The sequence below is a fragment of the Lissotriton vulgaris genome, chromosome 5 (genome assembly GCF_964263255.1).
Source record: "Lissotriton vulgaris chromosome 5, aLisVul1.2, whole genome shotgun sequence".
NCBI lineage: Eukaryota > Metazoa > Chordata > Amphibia > Caudata > Salamandridae > Lissotriton > Lissotriton vulgaris.
In genome coordinates this window covers 1,393,759,278-1,393,776,472 of record NC_141693.1, presented here as the reverse complement: position 1 = coordinate 1,393,776,472, position 17,195 = coordinate 1,393,759,278, and the positions used below count along the sequence as shown (strand labels likewise).

The following is a 17,195-nucleotide window of genomic DNA, read 5'->3' as shown; positions in this document are numbered from 1 at the left end:
TGGTATTGTAAATTACAAATTTTGTATTTATGTTTTGTTTTTGAAAATATCGAGCTTTGTCATTTCCAATGTTAATAGTTATAACTTTCGCAAATGTGACACATATAGCATTTGCAATGCAATATGTGTTGCATTTACGTGACTTACATGTATTGATATTACAAATAATGGCTTTTAATTTTTTTAAATAATTAATACTTAAATAAAAGTCATTGTCATTTATACAATAGCTTAAACTTTTGTAAATAACTTTTGTGAAAATTATGTTCAGTGTATTTTATTGTGACAAAAATCCAAGAACAGAAGTGAAATATTAACATCTATTTGTTAAATTTGTAATAAAGCTTGAAATATTGAGAGAACATATTTGAACCAGTTGTTGTTTAATGGTTGCACAGATTGATGCTGTGGTGGCGCTGAGTGATGTTGTAATGGCGAACGAGTGATGCTGTGGCGTTCAGTGATGCTGTGGTAGCGCATAGTGATGTTGTGGTACCGTGAGGGGGGTGAGGGGTGGGAGGGTGAGGGTGATGGGGTGAAGGTGGGTGAGGGGGTATGAGGGTGTGTGTGAGGGTGAGCATGTGTAAGGGTGAGGGTGACGGGGTATGAGGGTGATGGAGTGTGAGGGCGACGGGGTGTGAGGGCGACGGGGTGTGAGGGCGGGGGTGAGGGCGACGGGGTGTGAGGGCGACGGGTGTGAGGGTGACGGGGTGTGAGGGTGATGGGGTGTGAGGGCGACGGGGTGTGAGGGCAACGGGGTGTGAGGGCAATGGGGTGTGAGGGTGACGGGGTGTGAGGGTGATGGGGTGTGTGGGGGTGGGTGGGGATGAGAGGGGGTGTGAGGTGAGGGGTGTGAGGGGGAGGGTGTGAGGTGAGGGGGGGTGTGAGGGGGAGGGTGTGAGGGTGAGGGTGAGGGGGTGTGTGAGGGTGAGGGGGTGTGAGGGTGAGGGGGGTGAGGGTGAGGGGTGGGTGAGGGTGAGGGGGTGGGTGAGGGTAAGGGGGTGGGGTTGTGAGGGTGTGGGGTTGTGAGGGTGAAAGGGTGAGGGGTTGAGGGGGGGTGAGGGTGATGGCAGTGAGGGTGGGTGAGGGGGTGTGAGGGTGTGTGTGAGGGTGAGGGTGTGTGAGTGGGGGTGAGGGGGTGTGAGGGTGAGGGCACGAGGGTGAGTGAGGGTGTGGGGGTTGAGTGAGGGTGGGGGGTGAGTGAGGGTGAGGCGGTGTGAGGGCAGAGGGGGTGTGAGGGCGAGGGGGTGTGAGGGTGTGTGTGGGAAGGAGGGTGCGTGTGGGAGGGGGCCGAGGGTGTGTGTGGGTGGGGGGGTGTGAGGGTGAGGGTGGGTGAGGGTGGGTGAGGGTGTGTGAGGGTGGGGGTGTGTGAGGGTGGGGGTGAGTGAGGGGGTGTGAGGGTGAATGAGGGGGTGTGAGGGTGATTGAGGGTGAGTGAGTGTGTGAGAGGGTGAGTGATGGTGTGGGGGCGTGAGGGTGAGAGGGTGTGTGAGGGGGTGAGGGGTGTGAGGATGTGAGGGTGAGGGAGGGTGAGGGGATGTGAGGGTGAGGTGATTTAAGGGTGAGGGGATGTGAGGGTGAAGGGATGTGAGGGTGAGGGGATGTGAGGGTGAGGGGTGTGAGGGGTGTGAGGGTGTGAGGGTGAGTGGGAGTGAGGGGTGTGAGGGTGAGAGGGTGGGGTGTGTGAGGGTGGGGGTGGGTGAGAGGGTGGGGGTGTGTGATGGTGGGGGTGTGTGATTGTGAGGGTGTGTGAGGGTTTGTGAGGGTGAGGGTGAGAGGGGGGTGAGGGTGAGAGGGGTGTGTGGGTGTGTGAGGGTGAGGGGGTGTGAGGGTGGGTGAGGGGGTGTGAGGGTGAGTGAGGGTGGGTGAGGGGATGTGAGGGTGAGGGGATGTGAGGGTGAGGGGATGTGAGGGTGAGGGGGTGTGGGGATATGGGGGTGAGATGGTGGGGGAGTGAGAGGGTGGGGGAGTGTGAGGGTGGGGGAGTGTGAGGGTGTGAGGGTTGGGGAGTGTGAGGGTGTGGGTGTGTGAGGGTGTGGGTGTGGGTGTGTGAGGGTGCTCACCTGCCCCACCCAACTCGCACTGCGACGTCCTGGCTGAGGAGACTCATCTCAAAAATTGAGATGAGTATGCGAGAGAGGGGGCACAGCAAATGTAAAATTTAAGCATCCGAAAGCCCGCTGCCAAGGTGGACAGCAATGCAACAACCTCCGGTGCCCGAGGAAGAGAGAAAATCGTGGTGGCTCCTCAGAAAAGAGGGGAACGAGATGCAAGACCAAAACCGTGGTCCATCAAAGCTGAAACCCAAGAGAAACACAGCTGTGAACCAAGAGCTGCGCCAGACAAAAGTGCACGCTGAAAACTGCGTTTGATTACTGGAAGGTACGCTACAGGTTCGCTCCCGCAGGAGGGCTTGAAAAGCTTGGAAAGCTCAAGTGGGCAGTGTGATCTAAACTCGACTACGGCTACCGAGAGCTAGGCAGCCTGATCTCTCTCACCAAAGGGAGGGTCACCTGGCGGGCTATATCTCGGAAATAACCCGGAGCGAATATGTCCCACAAAATGGTGACTTAGATCGACCGAGCCCAGCACCAGCTCCGATACACAGTCACAAAGCGCTGTTAGAAGATGATGTAAGCTTCTGGGGGCTGTTGGGAAGCGGAGGGCGCATAGGGCAACAAAACAGTCCTGCATAATCAGGGGGTCAGAGATATCTTAGGACCCTCAGTGCGGGCAGCCGAGGAAGCAGGTCACGGGCATCACTTGAGAACAAGGCCTGGTTCCTGGTTCTATCGCCGACGGGAAGCTGGACTGTTCGACGGGCTGAACTGGAATCACTGTCTCACATAGGTGCCTAGAAGGGTTCCATACAGCGCTTCATGTAAGGAGCGGTGCCCCCCACCTCACTGTCTGCAGCCGCTGTGTGGCTGGGGTTCCGCATGAAGTTTCTGGAGGTACGCGCTACTTAAACACTATTCCCGGAGTGTGGGCACTATATTGCTGTGGTGACCCCTGCACTTTTATCGGGAAGGAATCTACGTGGGCGCTATACTGCAGGAAGGCGCTGTACACGAGCTCCAGCCACAGTGCCGCTTTGTTGCCGTTAGAAGGAGCTATGTGTGCCTGGGGTCCCGCATGAAGTTTCTGGAGGTACGCGCTACTTAAACAGTTTTCCCGGAGTGTGGGTGCTATATTGCTGTGGTGACCCCTGCACTTTTATCGGGAAGGAATGTACGTGGGCGCTATACTGCAGGAAGGCGCTGTACACGAGCTCCAGCCACAGTGCCGCTTTGTTGCAGTGTGAAGGAGCTATGTGAGCATTACATTTGACGTGTGGGCGCTATACTGCAGTGCCGGGCTCCAATTACCCATCGATCTGCGCAAAACGACCAAATTCTGCCGTGATACAAGTGGAAGCAAAGCGGACGAAGACAGGAAAGGGGACAAAAACGGCAACACAAGGAAAACGAACCCGCAAATGCAAAGGGGGGACACATCTTAAATGAACACAGGCAGTGAAAGTGAAACCACAACCACAAACAAAGGGTGTAAGGTCAGGTGTCTAACAGCGACGCTGGGCAGAGCTGAACAATTTACTTACTTACGCGTCTTTATAGAGCGCGGACTTTCCCCGAAGGCGTCAGAGCACTTCACAATAGTAACAGAAATGTACAAGCGAGCAATTAACAACAAGTAATTTTCCCGCAATCACAAGTTACCGGTCTAGGTTGATGCACGCTTTCATGAAGCAGAGTTGCTGGCGGGGGCGAAACCAGGAAGTCAGGCATCCTTGCCCGTGACATGGGCGGGGCCTGTGACGTGCCGGAAGAGGCTGGTGTTGCTCGTTGCGCCGGAGAAAAGGAGCTCAGCGAGGCCCGCGACAAAAGAGCACGGTGAGTGGAGGGGGGATATGTGTGTCTGTGCGCGTGAGCCCCGTGAGTGGTGGGGGAGGGGTGTGTGTGTGTGCCTGGGAGGGGGCCGGGGGGGAGAATGTGTTTGCGCAAGCGTGACTTTGCCTGTGTGTGTACGCGCGCGATGGCCAGAAGCTGACTTGCGGTGAATGTTGAGAACAGGGGATATGCACGGCGCCGGCTGGGCGTGCGCGCCCACGAGGTGAAATCGCCGATGGGAAGCTTGTGCACATCCCCTGTCTCACATTCATCGGAACACGCCAACAAAAGATGTCTTCGCAGACAAAGCAGGCTTCACCTGCTTTTTAGGTCTGCTCGACCTAAAAAGAAGGTGAGTTTGAACGTTGAAACACTGGACAGGCGGAATGCTTTTCGTATATAACACAATGTAGCTGAATTAATAAACATTGCAGGCATGGCATTAAAAATTGCCAAACGAGGATGTAATTGTCATCGAATCATGATATGACAGGAAGACATCAACCGACATGCACTTGCATATTTATATTTAGTTTTTGTAGAAATGCTTGAATGTCACATGAACACGTAATGCTATTGCGTGGTTGAAAATGTCACCTCATTAGTGAGTTCATGTTAGCAAGGCATCATATGCTAATCTTGGGCCAGGATGGAGAGTCAGAATTCTAATTGACGTGATCCACGAAACAGTGGAGACAACAGTCTTTTTAACCCATACTCTGGATTCCCAGGAGATTTGACTGATCATTGTTAATCTTTTGCGTATATACTGTGTCACCTGGTGCACGGACGTTTTCAGTCGAGCTTATAGCGGCAGCGCGCATGCGCTGCTCGCTTTGAAAGGCATGCAGTATAAATCAGTATACGGAGCGGAAGCTTTGTGTAAGCTCTGCCCACTCTCCGCCCATTGGCTTGTGTCTTTGTCCTTCATAAATGCTGTCTTCTGATTCATTTTGAGGCTTGTTAGTCCCTCCTTATGATGGCTATGTTGCCATTTGTTACCTCCCATGGCTCCCATGGCTACTGGCCCCTTTACTTCGAGTTTTACACCGTACATGGACTGTGAGCACTCCTTTGTGTCTCCTTTCCCCCCCCCGCGGGACTCCCATTGTCCGTGCGCCTGCCACCACCCTCCCTCCCATTGTCTGTGATGTATTATGCAATAGGTCTCACGTAAATGCAAGTCATGTTGCATTGCAAATGCATGTTTTTAGTTGGAGCTCACATTATCCATGCAAATTTCCTCACAAGTACTCAGGGACAAATAAAATGCACCAGGACAAGAGGGAAAATGGGTTTCTACCTGTAATCTTCTGCCTCCTCCCTGGACCCAGAGTGCGGATGCCCAAAAACATCCGTCGCGAGCGCTTGCCGAAGCCCAGAGACATCTGTCGCGAGTGCTTGCCACATGTGCTCTCTCTGTGGTAGAGGCCGGACCACACCCATTAGGAAACGGCTTGACCTGCCCAGCAGGTTTACAGTCCTCTGTGATATTTGGAAACAAGATGCTTACGCACCTCCAGCTGCCACTCACAGGCATGCATCACCTGCTGGCTGCCGCCCCTACCACTTGGCCATCACCCTGTCTGGGTGCTCGGGCAGTAGGACTGGTGTGTTCGTTATCGAGCGCCAAGTCACTGCAGCTGCCAGTGCCGCATTTTCCTTGTACAGCGATGCTGCTCCAACCTTTCTAAGGATTGTATGACATCTGGTATGTACAGGAGTGCTCAGCTTTCTTGGATCTCAGCTTACAGTTGGTGGGGGTATGAGTGAAGCTTGAGAGGACGAGAACAGAAAGTCTGGTAGAGCTCCCCGCTAGCTCAGTGGAGGGCAAAGGCGGGCGAGCCACTGAAAGCTCACGCCAGGTTCCAGACTGAAGCCTGACTCTGGCTCGGCTCCAGGTCCTGCTGGAACCTCGAGCCCATTACAAGCCAGGCATTCGAGTGGCTTCTGTCTGCTTGCTTGTATCCCTCCACCCATCAGGATGTGGCGTTACCGACCAGAGGTGCTGACCAGGTTCGAGTTTCTGTGCTTCTGAGCACATCACTTTCTCTCCCCCTGCTTAAAAATAATGAATGTGACCCTGTGTAATGTAACTAAACATATAAAGCATTCCCATACCTTCCAGTCGAGTTACTGCTATATAACAAGCATTTGCAATGCAATCGGTCTCGCACTTATGCATGTTTAAGCTATTGGCATTATAAATGACAATGCCTTTTATTTATGTTTTAAAAAACAAAAACATAAATAAAAGGCATTGTGATTTACAATGCCAACAGCTCAAACTTGCGTAATTGCGAGACTGATTGTATTGCAAATGCTTGTTTTTATAGCATCCAGGCACTTCTATACCTAGTCATCCTGCAGAAAAACCAACTAAACAGAAGGAGTAACGGAGAACAAAATATGAAAACATTTATTCAAAATGGGTCGCATAGTACATGTGAACAGTCTAACCTGAACCACTTAATGATGCATTGAAATATGGAGCATTTGACCACAGTAATTTTGCTGGGAAATGTTGAAAAATATAAACTATTCCAGACAAATAAAGCTTGTTTTTTTCTTTTACATTTAGGGAACAGATGTGTACCCTGTATTAACCTCTGTTCTTCGAGACCCAACACAATTTGCGGACCCAGAAAATTTCAACCCAAGTAATTTTTTGGATAATAATGGCAGCTTGAAGAAAATTGATGCCTTCTTGCCTTTCTCTGCAGGTATATGGGAGAATGTGTGTGCGTGAATTGTAGAGCAAGGCATCCATTTTATATCCAATGCATTATAAATTTCATATGTTTTATACATTACAAAACATTTGGAGAAAATTGTTTGGTTTACCTCCGCTTAGACAAGAGTGTGAGAAGAATGTCCTAGGCGCAAGACCCACTAAAATGCAGATTATAAATTTACGAAGCCCTTAAATTTGTGCTTCAGTGCCATTGCCAGGGCAGAAAATCGCAATCCAGACAGATAGAAAGCCAATTAGTTAAAACAAATCAGAAGCAATTTCCACTCAAAAGTAAAGCTTAGCTAAAAGCCTTCAAGAGTTCAATCACAATAGAAAGATGGCTACTTCAGGACAAAAAAGGTCATACACAACCTTTCATTGTTTTAAATATTTTCCTTCATCCAAATTGTATGACCAGTCCAGTTCCAGGGTCTTCTGCACAACCCCTTACATTAAATCCTTAATAAAATCCAGACTAATTATAAAGACACTATATCATCTGTTATAAAGTCCTGCCTTAATAAAGTCGGCCCTTTCTGCCCCTTCCAGAGTAGATATAGATAGAGGCCATTATGAGCACTGTATATGAATCTTCTAATCATTTTCCTGCATCTTGGGGGCAGCTGTTGGCCCCTCCGATAACTGATTGGATCACAAATGTAATTAGCGCCTCACTGGCTACTTGATAAACCTAAACAGCTCTGAGTCAGGCGTGGTACCAGCCACACCAGACTAGTGAGCTGAGCAATTATGCAAAGATAAAACTACTTACTGTGCGGGGCGAAATCCTCTATGGCTGCACAATTTTCCACTTTCCTGGAAGAGGCAAATACTCAAGACCACTGGCAACCAATAGGTCATGCCCTCCTAAAGTTAAATAGCAATAAGATTGAGATCCAGCTCATCAGCAAAAATAAAGACCTCTAAGATGGATCTTCTTGGGTTGTTAGCATGGAAGAAGTACCATTCCCTTTAACTATGGATAAGTCCTTAGGGTTTATCCAAGGCAAAATAATTGACATTGACTGCTCAGGTCAAATCTGCTCCCAGTGTGTTTCTTTCTGCTGTGAGGCATGCACTACTGCGTCTCCGCAAAGAATTCATGACACAGTGGACCATACCACTGTCTTGTTCAAGCAAGATGACTGTAATAGATTCTACCTGGTCTTCAGCACGTGCAAAAATGTGGCAGCAAGACTGATTTTCCATCAGAAGAAGGCTAATGGTGTCACAGCTGCATAAAGATCACAATTGGCTGACAATGTAACTGCAGATCCTATTTTAATGAATCTGTCTGATACATGATGTCTACCAAAACCCTACGCTTTCTTCTCTTGTATACATTTTCCAGCCCCAATGATCCTGTGCGACCTGTGTGTTTTCACAATTTGATACTACTGTGGGTCCTTAGGGGATGAGGTGGATCTTTTCGAGCACTGGCCCCTAAATTATTCAGCAATCTACTAAGCTATGCAGAAATCTAATGTGGTATTTAACTGTTAGGATGGGCTTGCAACTTTTTAATTTCTGGTTAATTGTGGTATTAATTGTGGTAACTAATTGCTTTCGTCTACCTTGGGTCGGATTATATTATTCTATTTATTATTATGTAGCATCGTTATACTAACATTATGTCTAACGTAAGATCTGTGCAGTAAAAGCAGCTCAATATCAGCACTTTTCAAAACATCACACAATATTAAGATGATGAAATATGTTAGGGACCAACAGATTCTTCTGAAGATAGCATCAAATGTCTGGTTATAATTGCATTGAAAGGGGCTGCAAAATAAGCAGTGCAGCCCATCAGCTCAAGTGGCCCACTCCTGTGGTCTTTATCAGGGTGGTGTAAGTTTCAACACTGCTCTTCTTATACAAAACAATGCCTTAAAATGTATATTAATTGTTCACTCATTAAGAAATTCTATCAGATGTCATTGTCTTTAGAAGCTCTTGATTAGTTTATTGCTATATGAGGGAAGGCAAATAAACAGACCTTTAAAAACGTGAGTTCTTCCTTTGAAGTGAGTACAACATCTATAATAATATACTGTTCCAAACTCTCCTAGACATGTACTTGATAACTTTTGTTGCATAGCCAGTCGGACAATGTTATCTTTTAGTGCCTCAGCTTGGAATTCAAAGCCTTTCTGAAGCAAAGAAATTGACAAGCAGGTAATGTTTTCAAATGCTTTTGGGGTGATGGCTCTTGCAGTACTGCAGAGTGCTTCTAACAGTGGCTTCAAGGTTAAAACACTTTTTAGTGGCCTAATATTTTCACGGACTGCAAAATCTAGAAACTCTGTACTGAAAAAGGCTTTGAAAATCTAAGGTGAAGGACTGATAAAGCGTGTTATTGAATGTATTTAGCATTGCATTACAGCGTTTTCCTATAGATTACCTTCTACGCACTGACTCCCGATTTAAATACTTTCTCAATATTGTAGTAGAAGAAGTCATTTGTTTGTGCGCTAAAAAGTCCATGTACACATTCACAGAGCTAGGGTCTGACTATGTACCCTATCAATGGTGCTTGCTTCCGCTCATGCAACATGTTCTTGTGAATAAACATGTTTTGTCAACGCTATTTCCGCACATTCCTTTTTAAACTCAGAGCACAGCATGCGGATTTGGGCATGCATCTGGAAAGCCTCCAGGTTGGTACAATTTAATGTCTCAGCGTTGAATGTTACAAGTATCTTTTGCATTTGACTAAAAGGTAACTCTCCTCAATTAATTTAGTTACTGCTGTAGTATAATGTAGAAATGTAGGTGCCATCTGTACCAAAGATTTCAGAAGCCAATCAGAATAATTTTCTGGATATTGTACTACAGAATTTACGGAACCTACATTGGGTCTGCCAAGAAAACTAATTTCTTAGGTTAGCCATTTACCTACATATTGTATCTAGTTATGTGCAAAATTTGCTTTTGCAAAATTATGAAATGATTATGCAAAATTGTCCAAAAGCAACCGTAATTATGTGAAATGCAAATATGTTGTTTAGCACTATATTTTAGTACAAAATGGGTCCTCTCAGGGATCTGAGTCGATTGATGGAGGTTAAGGCCAACTAGAGCACCACCGCAGACGAGGAGCGAAGCCAAGGATATAGAATCCTTCAATCCACCAGTTGTAGGCTTCAAGAGAGAAGGCTGTAGCAACAGTCCTCCTCTTGCCAGCAGCTGATCACTGCCTGGTGGTGAATTTGGTGATCATCTTAAAACATGAATACTCTTTAAACAGGAATGTGATCTGCAGATTCCTATCAGCCCACCAAACCATTACCCCATGCATGCCCACCCATCCTATTTCTGTCATTTTAACAAAAACATTTATTTGGGACTGACACTCACCAGATGCATTCAGGTATGGTCACTCACCATCTCATTAGTATACAGGCGATTCAGCATCCCTAGCAACAATATTGCATTACATGACAATTATGAAAAGGTCAATTATGTGTGTATGTTATCTCTATTCAGCTTGATCCTTGCTCACACTGTTCATGCAGATCAGATGCCCGAGTGGCCATCTCTTCCTTTGCTTCAGTGTGCACTCTTGTTTTGCAGTGTGTCTGTTTATTTCTGCAGACACACTGTCAGGGATGGAACCACAGAGTCATTTCAAGGAACTCCTACAGCGAGGAGTGTCTGAGCCAATTGAAGTGCATCTGACTGCTCTTGGATGCAACTCATACAAACATGGCTTCCATCTGCTCCACCAGTGCTGACACTGTCAGAGGGTGCTTACTTTGCACACTGGATCCCTTGGGAACAATGCACTATTTCTTGCTTCACAACATCCTCCTGACCACACACTATATGATATGTGATAGTAGAAGCAGGAAAGGGGGAATTAGATAAGATAGAAAACAGTGACAGTGAATATCACTCTCCGCCGTGCCACAGTGATAGACACAGAGAGTTGAAAACTGGAATCAGCAAGATGACAACCTCTAACTACACACAATCACATTCTGGAGTAATTGGTTCTTTCCTGATAACCTAGACACAACTAATTCATGATTCAACATTTGATGATGCTTTATAAATGATTTACTATACATCCTTGATAACTTAATTCCCATATATCTATTTAATAATTTCAATGGTGCATTGACAAGAGAATTTGAATTGGTGCATAAGGAAATAATTCAATTTCAATAGTCTGTCCTGAAATTCTATGATTAGGATTCCCAAACTGCATTTTGTGAGTAAGTAAGTAAGTATTTCTAAAGTACTACGAAATGCAGCTCACTAATCTACCTACTGAGACCTTCACATCCACCTCATGTTTATTTTCTGTGCTGAGATCTCTGCCACCTGTGTGGAGAGCAATATATACATACACCTATTTTTGCTATAAAATGTGGAAGAGACCTAGGGTAGTGGCTGCTAAATGATTCAATTACTTACCGGTAATATTCATTACTCGGATTACCCTTCTTCACATACCAATACTTGCGACCTTCCCCTTACATTTCCCTTCACAACCTGTATTCCCTTAGTATAGCTTGGGTAAGCAAAGGAGGTGTTGTGGGCTCTATTTCCTTTTATTACTACCTTGTTAGGAGAGATATGGAGATAGGGGGAGGAGTGTTTTTTCCACTTTATTGATTGGCTCCAGCTAACTCATGTGTTGCATGAGGAGGCAAAAACACATCATATAGTAAGTAGTAGTACAAGAAGAGGGTTGAGGAGGTAATATGGAATTACTACTAAATGGGATGGGTTTCAGGTGGAGTAAGAAAGGTTTATGGGAGGGACAAGGAGGGGTTTTGGGTGGGACAGGCTACTAAAAACCTCTACCTACAAAAGAGCAAAATCTTTGCTGTTCACAAACTTCACTTTTAAACTTCCTACCACAAAATATCTCACAAAACAGTAGTAGCTGTACTCCAGTCCAGTCTTGCAGTAAGTATAGCACCACAAATGCCCACTCACAGATAATCTAATGCACTTCCATAAGAAGCATTTAAAATGCAATAGGTCTCGCAATTGCGAGATTTTGAGCTATTGGCATTGTAACTGTTAATGACTTTAATAATATTAAAAGGCATTGTCGTTTACAATACCAATAGTTCAAACTTTTGCACAAGCAATACCTATTTAGGAGCGTGGTGTCCATTAATTGGGTGCTGTGCTCACTTTTAAAGTAAAAAATACAAAAAAGAGACAGAGTCCAGTGTCCTTGAAGTGGGCACTGCGCTCAGTTTTAAAGTAAAAAAATTATAATAAACAGAGTGCGGTGTCCCTGAAGAGGGCGCAGCGCTCAACATGCAAGTTTGAGCCGCATATCGCTTTATAAGAAAAGCGACTGTATTTGTCCTGTGTGGGTGCACTGCAAGTACAAAAAAGCAGCGGCCATTGTACCCATTTGTGTCGATTAACAAAATAGCGCTCACCGACTTATAATGCAGACTGTGTAACAAGCAAAGTAAAAGGTCCAGTTGTTATGGGGGCAACAAGTGCAGACAAGGTGGTACCAAGAAAAAACTAGCAAGCCTAATGATAAATCGGAAGCCAGTGTTTACGAAGGACAATGACACAAGCCAATTAAAAATATGGGCCGAGAGTGGGCGGGGCTTCCAGTGCATACTCTAATACAGCATGCCTTGCAGAGCGAGCAGCATATGCACACTGGCATTAGGATCGACTTATAAAATTATGAAGGCAGTGACTATTTTATAAATAAAGTAAACGCACAATCAAATGTTTAAGAGGTGACCAGGAGCAGATGCAACTTATTCCCCTGGAATGGGGGTGACTGGCAAAAACAATAGACAATGTCCTGAAAAAGTAAAATATACGCTGGGGTCTCCCCAAAAGTGCCTAGGCCGTTGTTTGTCAGAATATAGGATCTCACATTCCACTAAAAACAGGTTTCTCTCGATGGGGTCATGGAAGGATGCAGAAGAAAGACTTTTACTTCTGGGCATGGCAATGCTTAGCTCTCCAGATCACTATATCCTTTATACCTTTGGTTTAAGGAGTTCACCATCGCCTATATACCTTTGGGTTTATGATTTCTTCTTCTCAGCAATAAGACATCAGAGCTGCCAATCTTAAGTTGTGAGCTTTTTCTGTGGTGTAAGCTACAGAGCAGAGCTCTTACGCTGGACCACAGCTCCCTCTCCGAATTCCATGCATGTCCTAATGTTTTATGCAGATGCATTGCTTTCCTTCTCCACAGGAGTGGCAGCAGCCTGTCGGATAGGTATTCTTCTCCCAGTCGGATCCTTCCTCCATCCTGGTGCTTCGAACTTCCACAACGTTGAAAGTGAACTACTGAACATATGGGATCCCGCTGGTATCTATATTCAATGGTTTTGTCTGCAGGTGTAAATCCAATAAACAGCCCAGAAACTGAGCCTTCACTCAGCTTTTGCTGGAAGCTAGTCTATTCAAAGAGTAGCATTCCTGCTTTCTACCAAGATGAAGGAGGCATCCATATTATCAGCTGGGCATCTTGTGGATTTACATTAGCCAGTCTTCACTCTATCTTCTACTGTTGGAGGTGCTCTTATTCTTGCACTCGTCTAGGATGCAGTTGATGGGTGCATGACGCATGCTGAAATGTAATGTTATCCAATGTGTGCAAGCAGCAAATACCAATTATGGAATTTTGGCACTAATAAGGAAGAGGGAGAATACAGCGGAACAAGGGCAGACAGGGGATAACATTAATTAATTACCTAGATTTTGAGTTTTTTCCTAAACAGAGCTGAGCTTGGGGTTGTTGTAGGAGAAGTAGGCCAGGTTTTCCAAAGTTTTGCAGCGAGGTACGAGATGGAGCAGTCACCCATCTGAGATTATGTTGGTATGAATGACTACCATTTGCATGGTTAAAGAATAGCAGAATGTAAAAGAGTGGTGAATTGGAAATGTATGCTGAAATAGGTGGGTGCAGGGTTGTGAACTGCTCTATGTACCAAGCTAAGGGCATTTTTGATGGGATTACATTGAATGTCTTTCAACGGGATAAAACAGATGAAGCAGGTGGGACATTCATGATCTGACACATGTTGAACAATCTGAAGCTGATGGGCGGGCCAGTCTGGATTTCCAAAGTAAATGAAAGTGCAATAGTCCAGCCACGATACATTAAGAGAGTGGACCACTGTTCTAGCTGAGACTGGTAGTAGAGGGATGATTTTTCCAAGCACTCTCAGAAAACAGTAGTGATTGCGAGATTCCTGGTTCACTTGTTTAGAAAATAAAAGGTTATACTCTAGGATTTTGGCTCAGTCAACTGGATCTGGGAAGTGTTTCATCTAAAGAGGGTACCAGGATAGTGTGCACTTGGTTGACTGTTAGCCAAAAAACAGTACCACTGTTTTGTCATTGTTGAGCTAAAGATGCTTCCCTTAATCCAGCAGGCCACCATAGTCAAAGCACTCAAACAAGCCCAACATTTCAATTGAACAGAGACAGGGATATTGCAAATGGACATGCTAATTTGAGTACCATCACTTTAGGGCATAATGAGAAGTCGTCTGGGGAGGTGAGGAGCATCAAAAGAACATCAGCTGATGTGCTGGTGTAGCCATGGAATTATACTGCTCTCTACACCCGTTGCAAGGTTGAACAACAGGAGCTTTCTCTATCAGCCTTTGTCCACTGTAACATAATACAATTACTGCAGTACTGTGCACAGTATTAATGGTGACATAAACCTTGTAGGGAAGTGTGAAAACACCATCTGAAAACAGGGAAAACAGAGATGTGAAGTCATATGGGGTCCAAGCTCCTCTGACACAAATCCATGTTAGGTCGCAGGCAGATTGTGACCCAAAAAAAGGGGACCCAGTCCCTACCATTAAGACCGACAAACACGCTTGGCAAATTTAGCGCTCACTGAATTTTCGTTATTAAAAACACACAAGTTATCATGAAAAACCACGGTTCTCTCACCGTCAAAGGGGCAGGCAAGATATACATTGCCCCAAAAACAATAACACCCATTGAATAATGTTTTACATGTGCCAACATTTTAGTGAAAATGATATAGCTTTTGATGGTGCGATATGAATGGGCGATCACAAGAGGGAATTTATTCTTGTTAAAAAAATTGCCCACTGAAAATCAATATATATAATTAGCACAAAAACAGTTCCGAAAGGCGTAAGTCAAGTCTTGGGGTGACCGAAAGGTGCTTACAATGATGTCTCATTCAATTTCGATTTGTTATTGTCCATCCATCCCTTTAGGCGCCTCAGTACCTTTGCCAAAGACCAGCACTCAAATGCCAATATATTTATGAATTTAGAACTTACTGGGATATTAAAAGCGCTAGGTGCACGTTCATGTTATTCTGTGACACCCAATTTTACTCAAACATGCAGTTATGTACTGACAAGGCCTCCAGGAATCCTTGGAGTGATTGTTACATTGTGTAAAGATGTATTTACTTAACACTTCTTGTGACAAAAAAACACATAATTTATTTCTCATGCCTTATGTTGCTTCAGGAAAACGGATTTGCGTTGGTGAAAGGATGGCTACGATGGAACTGTTTATATACCTCACTGCAATCCTGCAGAACTTCAAGCTAAAGTTTCCAGGTGATTTAAAGGAAATCGACCTCACACCGCAGTTGGATGGTTTCATGAGCTACCCAATGCAATATGAGATTCAATTAATCCCCCGTTAACAATGGTGGGGCATTCTAATCAGCGAAGGTAGACCACTCAACATCAACAAGCATGTTCTTCCATCAAGAATTACCTGTAAAACTTATGCTTCAGTTTTATGTACAATGTGCCTCAATATACGCTTTTTGTCTGCTATCCTAAATGTCTCGTTTGTTTTGATAAAGGTTGCTGTGTAGTTATTTGCATTTTCTTCTATAATTAGAAGCCATTTTTGGGTCTATTGTGAGACAAGATCTTTTGATTTTACAAACATTGGTACAACATGCTTTCAATCCCTTCTCTTCATCCATTGTTCTGTTATTTGCGTCACTCACATTTTGCTTCCACCCACTACAGCATTTAGCATGGGGCAGTGGGTCACCCAATTAATCAACTGGTTCCTTCACTTGGAGTGATTGCATTTTGCCCTCGCCTAAGGAGCACATACGCACACAAGCTAGTTCCAGGCAATTCCAGTGGTTTTGTTTTTACTTTATATTTACTTTATTGTTTTATTTCTCTTCAGTGCCTGAAATGATAGCAAGACACTTCTGTTGCACATTCCATCTTTAGTAAAGTCCACGGCCTGCCAATGCTGTTGAAATTCCTTTAAGGGTGTTTTGCTTTTCTGACTGCGTTATCATAGCATGCCAGATTGTGTCCAAGTGAAACTTTTCTGTATTAAGTTATCCACTTTTTACTTTTTTCTTTCTCCCTTTCTTTCATTCCTTCTTCAATTCCTAGTTTCTTTCCTTCTTTCTTTCCTTCCTTCTTTCTTTCCTTCTTTCATTGCTTCTTTCTCTTTTCTGATTTCAGTTCTTTTATTTCTTCTTTCGTCTTGCCTTCTTTCTTTCTTTACTTATCTCTTTCTCTCCGTCCTTCTATCTTTCTTACTTTCCCTCTTTATGTCTTTCTTTTTCCTGTTTTATTATGTGTTTCTTGCCTTCTTCTAATCATTTTTCTTACCTTCTTTTTTTCTTTATTTCTTCCCTTTCCTTTCTTCCTTCCTTTCTTTCTTTCATTCTTCCTTTCTCGTTCCTTCTTTCTTTCCAACTCTTGCCTTCTTTCATTCCTTCTCCCTTTCCTCCTCCCTTTCTTTCTTCCCTTCTCTTAATTTATTTCACTTTTCTTCTCATTCTTTCCTTCTCTCTTTTTACCTTCGCTTTCCTTCACGCTTTCTTTCCTTCTCTCTTCCCTTCCCTTCTCTCTTTCCATTTCTTTTTCTATTATTCATTATTTCGCTTTTCTTTCTTTGTTCTCTTTCCTCCTTTTCTTTTTCTTTCTTACCTTCCTTCTTTTTCCTCCTTTTCCTTCAGTCTTGCCTTTCTATCTTTCTGCATTTAGCCAATCCAGAATGAATGGGTTTTTAACCCCTTCGCTGCTCATGACGAGCTCAGCTCATCATGAGGCACGGTTGAGCTGTGCTTATGACGAACTGAGTGAAAAAGAACAGGAGTTTAACCCATAGACCTAAATGGGACTGGGTATGTAGGATATATAGGAAACAGTGTCCCACTGGGTATCAATGTCAGAGACAATTTAAATTTTTGCATACAAAACGTATTACAGGAAAGGAACACCGGGGAGTCTCAGTACATTTGTGAAAAGGTTATTAATCACCAATTACGTTGAGCATAAGAAGCACAGTTGAAATGCAGCACTGTACATGAAAGACAATCATGGAGCAACCCAAATGGCACTTGGTGACAAGGTGATGACGAAGTGATAGTGACGACGCAAGTGAAGGTGAAAAACAGCGAGGTCGGCGCAAAGTGATAAAAAACAATCAGATATAGGCTTTTACATTGAATATACACAATAAACAATTTCAATTTGGCATAGTGATGGGCCTGTTAGTAGTGCGCCATGAAATCGCGCTGTGGTTGTTGACGGCGTTTCGATCCTCTAGAATTCGGGATCCTCTTCAGGACAGGG

The 17,195-nt window shown here is 44.6% G+C and overlaps 1 protein-coding gene across 1 annotated transcript in view; it reads left to right on the top strand.

The window, feature by feature from the left end:
* The window catches only part of LOC147712645 (cytochrome P450 2A13-like), a 581,712-nt gene extending 565,090 nt beyond the window's left edge, over positions 1-16,622 (top strand). Inside the window, exons 8-9 of the mRNA XM_086923338.1 lie at positions 6,472-6,613; positions 15,099-16,622. Coding sequence (XP_086779464.1) covers positions 6,472-6,613; positions 15,099-15,280 — 324 coding nt within the window. The 3' untranslated portion in view covers positions 15,281-16,622. The remainder of the gene's footprint in view (positions 1-6,471; positions 6,614-15,098) is intronic.
* The last annotated feature ends 573 nt before the right edge of the window (positions 16,623-17,195 follow it).